The sequence below is a fragment of the Besnoitia besnoiti genome, chromosome V (assembly GCF_002563875.1).
Source record: "Besnoitia besnoiti strain Bb-Ger1 chromosome V, whole genome shotgun sequence".
In the NCBI taxonomy this organism is placed as follows: Eukaryota; Apicomplexa; class Conoidasida; order Eucoccidiorida; family Sarcocystidae; genus Besnoitia; species Besnoitia besnoiti.
In genome coordinates, this window is record NC_042360.1 from 247,385 (window position 1) to 254,761 (window position 7,377).

Sequence of the window (7,377 nt, forward strand, 5' to 3'; positions counted from 1 at the left end):
CTCTCGTGGATACGTCTGTCGGCTTCTCCTCTGCGTTTTCCACTTCTCTCCCGGCCGCGGCCTTGGCGTCAGTGTATCAGTTTGCGCGCGCGAGGCCATTCCGCAAGACAGATGACCTGTGTTTTTTGAAATCGATTTCTTGATCAAATTCAGCAATTGATGCACGCGCTAGACCGAGCGTTCCGTCCCCCCTATTTCTTTCTATCTCATAGTTCCCTTCTTCTCCCTGGTCAGTGCGAAGAGAGAATGAGCGATAGCGAACCAGCCAATACTGCAGAAGTCAAGAGAATCTCGTCACGGCTGAGAAAACGAACTGCGAGAGGCGCCACACAGCTTTCTTTCGAGATATTGTCTCCTGTGGAGGAAATCGGGCGGGAATATCTGCCTGCTGTGTTACTGTTCAATACACACCTACAACCAGCAATCGCATTCTGCCGCATCTGGGCTCGTCTCGTCTTCGTTTTGGTATTGGGCTTCTGTTTTTGCTAGCCGTTTTCCGTCGTTCTCCCTGTTTCCTCATTTCCGCGGGTTCGGGGCGGCGACTCGTCTTTGGCGAAGCCCTCAGCTCGGGAGGCGATGCCCTCAAGTGCACGCCGCCCCCGTTCTCCGCCCTTTTGACTCCGCGCCCCCCCGTCGACCGCGATGGAGCCCAACGCCAGAGTGCACCGGCGGTCGGCTCAGGGGCCCTCTGAGGCCTCTCCCCCCTGGGCGACCTCTCCTTCAGAGGCCTCAGCGCCCGGCCGGCCTCCGGTTTCTTCCGAGTCGCCCTCAGATTCTGCGTGCGTGTCTCTGCCGCAGCTCCGCGAGCTACTACGCTGCATCCGCACCTCGAAGGCCGCGGCGCAGCAAGCGGCGGGTGAGGCGCTTCTCAAGAACGGCCGCAGGCTGGCGGAGATCAGACGCCACCTCGCAGGGGATCACGCAGAGGTCGCTCGCCTGCGGCAGGTGTATCGCGCGCTCTCGACACAGATCCTCGGCGCGGACGGCGAGGCCCTCCACGCCGCCGTAGAGCCACGCGCTGGCAAGGAGACAGCTGAAGCGAGGCGGAGTTTCCCCGAGAGATGCGAACCCCGCGACGGCGCGGCGAAGGGTCAGGGCCGCCCAGCCGCTTCCAGCGCACCGTGGGAGGAGGTCGCCGGGCGGCCCGAAGAGCAATGCGCGGCGGCGGAGCCAGGCGTCGCAGGTCAGGCGAGCGCTTCGGCGGACAGCCCCAGGACGCCAGCGCCGCAGATCCAGAGCTTCGTGGAGACCGTGAAGCGCCGACTGGAGAAGGAGCGCGACCTCGAGGGACGCATTGAGGCGCTGGCGGAGGCCCGCGAGGCGCTGGACGGCCTCCTCACCCGGCAGAGGCTCCTCGACGCATGCCGCGCGCTTCTCCCGGAAGACGCCGCGGCTCCAATCGCCATTGCGCGGGGTCCGCCGCGAGGCGGGCGGCTGCGAGAGGCAGCCGCATGCCTGCGCCAGTTTGCCGAGCTCTGGCGAGCGGATCACGCGAGCCCTTCGACGTCTGCGGAGCTCTGGGCTCGCTTCGCGGCGCTGCGCAGTCCGCAGTCCACCGCGGTGCCTCCTGCGTCTCTCCCTGGAGCCCAGAGGGCCGAGGCGACCCCCGACAGCGACGACGTGCTGCTCGACTTGGAGGTTGGTCAGCTGCGGCTCGCGGCGGCGCTTCGCGACGGGCTCCTGGCGTCGCTGGACGGCGCGTTTTCTGACTGCGTGCGCCTCAGCTCCCGGGCCTTGCACCTGGGCTGCCAGCGGCACCCCGCGGAGCCGGAGACAACTCTCGCGGGCGCGAGTGCAGACGCCGCCAAGGGGCCGTCGGCCGAGGCGAAGGCGAGGCTGCAGGAGGTCTGGACTGCGTTCGAGTCCCTCGGCGTCCTCGAGGAGCGCGTCGGCACTTTCGGCCGGAAGTTGCAACGCGAGCTTCTGACGCCTCTCATTGAGGTGCTGGAGGGCGGATGCGGCGACAGGGAAGGAGACGCGGCCAGGGGCTCTGTCTGCGGAGTTCTTCGGCTGGAGTGTGGCGTCGAGGGCAGCGCGTGCCGCGACGCCGCAGCGTCGCCTGCTCGCGTCTCAGAAACCGCCGTGTCCTCCTCTGGGGGTCGCGCGGAGAAGAAGGAGGAAAGCAGGGCTCCCGCGCTCTGCCTCACGTGGCAATGGGTTTGTTGCTCTTCGTCTGCTGCGGCGGGTGCCGCCTTGTCGTGTGGGTCGTCGCGGCCTGTCGCGGGGTCGCCTGGCGCGGCGTGGACGCCGTCAGCTGGACCTGCGCTCGCGCCTTCGCCGTCGTCCGCCGCGGTTTCCTCGGCGTTCTCTGCTCGCGAGTTTTCGTGTGCGAGGCGCTTCGACCGGCTCCGCTTTGCATGCGAGGCGATGGAGAGTCTCGTCGCAGTTGTTGCCTCCCACGTGCTGCTGAGTCACCCCTCGCTCCTCGCGCGCTTCGCGGCGGCCGCCTTCCCGCGGGCGTTTATGGAGCGGCTTCTCGCGAACTTCCTTCCATACGCGGCTCTGCGGGCGGACCCCGCGGCTGAGTCTCTGAGCGGCAATGAGAGAAGTGCAGAGAGCCCGCCGACGCGCAAAGGCGAGGAAGCGCGGGGGGAGGCGGAGGCGGAGGCGAAGGCGGAGGATCGCAGCGAAGGCGCTGAAAGCGACCGGATTGTGGAGACGTGCGTTGAAGCGGCTCTGGCGTGTGTAGATAGCGACCGCGAAAAGGCGGAACGGGCGAATGGCAGAACGGATGGAGGCGTCTTTGAGAGCTGGCTGGGACTGGAGAGTTCCAAGCGCAGGCAGGCGGAGACGCTCGCTTCAGTAATGACACGTGGCGCGAAGCGAAACGTGCAGGTGAACTCCGGGAACCTCTCCCAGCGCACGGGGGACTCCATGCCCTCCGTGGAGGACGTCTGCCTGTCGGCCGCTCTCCTTTTTCGCCTGCATCACAGCCTCTCGCAGGCGCTTCTCCCTCACGCGTCTGCTTTGCATGCGCCCGACTCTGCGTGTTTTCCGGCGTATTTTGCTGCGGAGTTCTGCGAGACGGCGCGCGTGCGCGTGGAGAGTCTGCTTCTGAACGCTCGCGTGGAGCTCCTGCGCAGAGCGCGCGCCGCCTGGCTTCTCTTCCCCCCCGTGGAGAGCGGCCCCGAAGCGCTCCTGCGGGGCTTGCTACTTTCTCAGTCTCGATACCACCCGCGATACCGCTCCGACCGGGAGTTGAAACCGAGCAAGGCAGGCGCTGAGGCAGAGGCGCCGGAAGAAGGAAAGGGGGGCGGAGGCGATGGCTGGCCGCCACTGTTCGTCGCAGTCTCTGATGCGACTGAGCTCTGGGGCTTCCGGGCCCTGGTTCCGGCACTTCGCCATTGCCTCTCCTCTTGGCGCCCGCCCGAGGAGGGCGCGCTGCGTTACGAGGTCGCAGTGCTCAGCCGAGCCGTGTGCGGCAATCTGCCTGAAGGCGTGATGGGCCTCGCGCCTTTCCGCGTAGCCGCAGGGACGCACTTCGTGGTATCGCGGCTCCTCGCGTCGCTCCGCGCCGCCGCCGAGAGTCTCCGCGCGGAGCGCGACCTGCCCGCCTCTCGCCAAGGATCCTCGACCGAGGTTTGCGACGGCGTGCGTTGCCAGACGAGGGAGAGAGACTCAGAGGCGAGTTGCAGCTGGGGAGAGCGACAGAGCGGCGGCGCAGACGACGGAGACGCCGGCAGAGCGACCGCCTCCGCAGCGCGAGTCCGCGCAGAGGACAAGCCAATGTTGGACGTCGACCTGGAGGCAAGCGACTGCTGGCGTGGCCGTCCGCAGTGGCTGACTCGAGTGCATGCACGACGGCGAGCGGACGCGTTGGCTTGGGAGGCCGTGGGGCTGCGCGAGGCAGCCCGCCAGCGCCTCGTGGAAATCCGGGACTTGGCGCTGCTCTTTGTCACTTTGAGATGTGCTGACCCTGCGCGGCATGCGGTGGGTCTCGACCCGCTAGCATGCGCGGCTCTCTACGTCGACTGCGAGTACTTTGTGCAGCATCTGCTGCGTCTGCCGCTCTCGTTTTCGCTGTTTTTCTCGGCTGCCGGCGGCGCCTCTTTTGCTGCGTCTTCCAGTTTGCATGCGCCCTCAGAGCGGAGAGGGGGCGAGGGCTCGAGCGAGGCAGCGTACAGCCCGTCTGTTCTGGCGGCTCTGAAGGAGCTTTTCCGCTTCAGCCTCGCGCGCGCGCCGTTCTCCGCGGATGGCGCTCCTCTTTCTGCACCGCCGACTCTCCGCGCGGCTTCCACATCGTCTGGCTCGCATTCAGCTGCCTCAGCGGCGACTCGCGGAGAAACCCCGACGCCCCTCGAGGGGCTCGCCGCTCTCTCTGAGAAATCGCCGGGGGGCAGGTGCGGCGACCTCCTTCCTGTGTTTCTAGTCGAGACGCTGGGGTCGATAAAGCAAATCCAGGAGAGCGCCTATCTGGGCATGCTGCGCCGCGAGCAAGAGATCTACAAGCTCGCCGCGTCTCGCATCTTCTCGGCTTCTCGCGCGTCGCTCGCGCGCGACGGGTGTGGAGAAGAGCGAGCGAGTGGTTTAGAAGGCTGCAGAGGCGAGGCTGAAGCGGGTTTCGACGGACGCGTTTTTGCCGACTTTCACCTCGCTCACGCCGAAGCCGTTCTCACTGAGGCTACTCGCCACCTGCGCCAGACCGCCCAGCAGTGGCTGGGCATTCTGCCTCAGCAGGTAAGCGTCACCCTTTCGTTGAGCAGTGTCGAGAAAATCCGTTCCTTTCGGCGACCAGAGGGACGTGACGGCGCTGAGCGATGCAGCAAAGCAAGTGGAGAGTCAGTTCACGCTGCGGTTTCCAGCAGACACGCGCGAGGAGCCTCGCGCCTTGACGCGTATACTTGAAAGCGCGCACCGGCTCACATGAATGAAACCACTCCTATGCATAGTATATTCCGTATAGAATAGTAGTAGGCATGCATGTACCTGTCCAAGGGGATAGCTCGCATCTGTAACGCCACGTACGCAACGTGTTTCTGTCTGCATATTCATATATGTGTATATGTGTATTCGTATGTATATGAGTACGCTTTCATGTATTCTAGTGACGGATGTGCGTCGTAGTTGGTGACCACATTTGTTTAATTCTCGCGCAGGTTCTGTTTGCGTCATTGCTGGTTTTCTGAATCCGGTCTTGCATGCGCGTGGCCGCTCGAGCAGAAGCACAAGTGTGACGCCCTTCGCTGGAAATCGGATTTCCACTTGTCTGGGTTTAAATGTTTTAGTTCAGCGGAGATCGGGGCTTGATGTGTCGCGGGCCGCTTCTCGCCACTGCCACGTTCCTGATCATATCTAGGCGGAGATCGGCAGACTCTCCTCCTAATTCAGCGGGTCCCTTTTTCCGGCTCATCCCTCGCGCTTCGGTTTTTCGCGTCTTTTTCAGGTGTACGTCGAGTCGGTAGCACTGCTCTCAGACGCGTGCATGCAGGCCTTTTTCTCTGCTTTTTCGCGGCTTCTTCTTCCTCTTTCTTCGGCATTTTCTTCCTCGTCTTTCGGCACGTCGCTCCCTGCCACTTCGCCGCAGGAGCGCACGCGCGCCGTCGCGTATCTCATTTCCTTTTTGTTGACTGAACTGCGTGCGGTCTTCGCGCTCCATATGGACTCGCCGCGGGTGTCTCCGTCTGAGGCCTCTCCGCTTCTGGAGACAGTCGACGCGTCGCTGGAGGCGCCTTGCACTGCGCGCATCGAGCGCTTTGTCGAATTTTTCGCGATTCTCGAGGCGATGAAGGTCGTTCTTGAGACCGAAGAAGAGCTGCTGCTGCAGCAGGTCTGGCCGCACTACGGACAAATTCTCAGGCAAAAAGTTGACGAAAAAACGATCGACCGGATCCTCTCCACCAGCCTCTGTCTGCTCACCCTCGCAGACACGCGCTGCGCGAGCGACGCCATGCGACAGCACGCCAGCGACATCGCCAGGCTTCTCCTGCAGACATAAACACGTCAAAGCAGCGAACTTGTAGTCTTGGAAACAAATGCAAGGTTCGGGACTCGCGGCAATGGAGAAATTCAAGAGGAGGTGAGGCTTGCACTGCAAAACAGCGGAACGAAAAGAAACGGGACGAAGAGAAAAGCGCTAATGGGATGCCCGAGTTCGCAGCACATGCGAGGAAGCGGGAAAGTCAAAGATTGAGGAAGCAAACAGAGGCGAGATCGGTGGGCGTGTAGGACGACTTCTGAAGCGCAGCGTTGCGGAAATCGATCCTGGCGGCGACGCAACAGACGCGCGAAGCGAAGCGAAACCGTCGCGGCAGAACTCTATGCGAAACGATGCGCCACTTGGCATCTCGCTGTACAGAGATGTCCGCGGTATGTTTTGCGTCTCCAGCGGCGTGCTACACCTGCATGCGCGCTCCTATATATATAGTAGATATAATAGATATATTTATGCCGTGTGTACCCATGTAGGTTACACAATTGTGCAGGTATACCACTGTGTGCACCTATATATATATTTTTATATATACAACTGTATCAACCTGGGTATAGACATTTGCAGACATACGTCCGCGTGTAGCGTTAATGAGACGCTATCAGCGCGCTTTCTGTCTCTTATTTCGTCTGGGAGAAAGAACGGAGGATATGGTAACTTCTGACTTCCCTCTCTCTTTGGAGAGGGCTGACTAATGTGAGCGTCGAGTCGTCAAAGGCACACTTGCTTCAGCACACGATGTAATTCGTTGCAGCCGCCCGCCATGGAGGGGCGGTATCCAAGAGCTAGGGAGTTGCTGACCATGCCATGCGTCCACTGTGCTCGTTCTTCCAGGTGAAAACCACGTGCTTGCCTAGTGCGCAAAAAATATTAATCACTTTTGAATCTCGAGAAAGCATTCATTCTTGAGTATCTCCCTACTGCTCTTTTATCAAGTAAATCTGGACGCAGCCGGCGCACTATGAACGTCAACTGATAGGGGGGAAAAGCAATCTGAATAGACCGCCGGATTCCACTAAGACCCCTGATTTTAGCTTTTGTCGAGACTGAATGCACCTTGCTGAAACATGCCAAAGAATCCCTCCCGTGGGCATAGAGCTCTCCACCATAGCTGTCGTAGCTGCGCGTGATCGTAGCTGCGCGTGAATGCGCAACGCAGGCGCGCAATCAGCAGCAGACTATTCTGGCTGCGGCGAGGCGGCGGCGCAGCGCAGTTCTAACGGGCTGCCGTTTTCGGCGGAAATCGATACGCTACAGGGGGGTGGTGGGGGGGGGGGTGTTGCATGGTCGGCTGTCCGCAGCGCCACTTCCCTTCCTTCCAGTGGAGACCTGCACTCGCGGAGACAAAATAAATCGGTCCCGAAATCCTGTCTACCATATCAGTCCACCGTGTCTGTGTTGATCAAGATGTGTGTGAAGACAAAATGGTGCAGTGCATATGAAAGCAC

At 61.7% G+C, this 7,377-nt stretch overlaps 1 protein-coding gene across 1 annotated transcript; it reads left to right on the forward strand.

The window, feature by feature from the left end:
- Positions 1–642: 642 nt before the first annotated feature.
- On the forward strand, positions 643–5,935 carry BESB_058600 (uncharacterized protein; the record flags this gene model as incomplete). The annotated part of the gene is made up of 2 exons (XM_029364274.1): positions 643–4,677; positions 5,384–5,935. 2 exons carry the CDS (start codon positions 643–645, stop codon positions 5,933–5,935), a joined length of 4,587 nt encoding a protein of 1,528 aa, XP_029218982.1.
- Between the last annotated feature and the right edge of the window lie 1,442 nt (positions 5,936–7,377).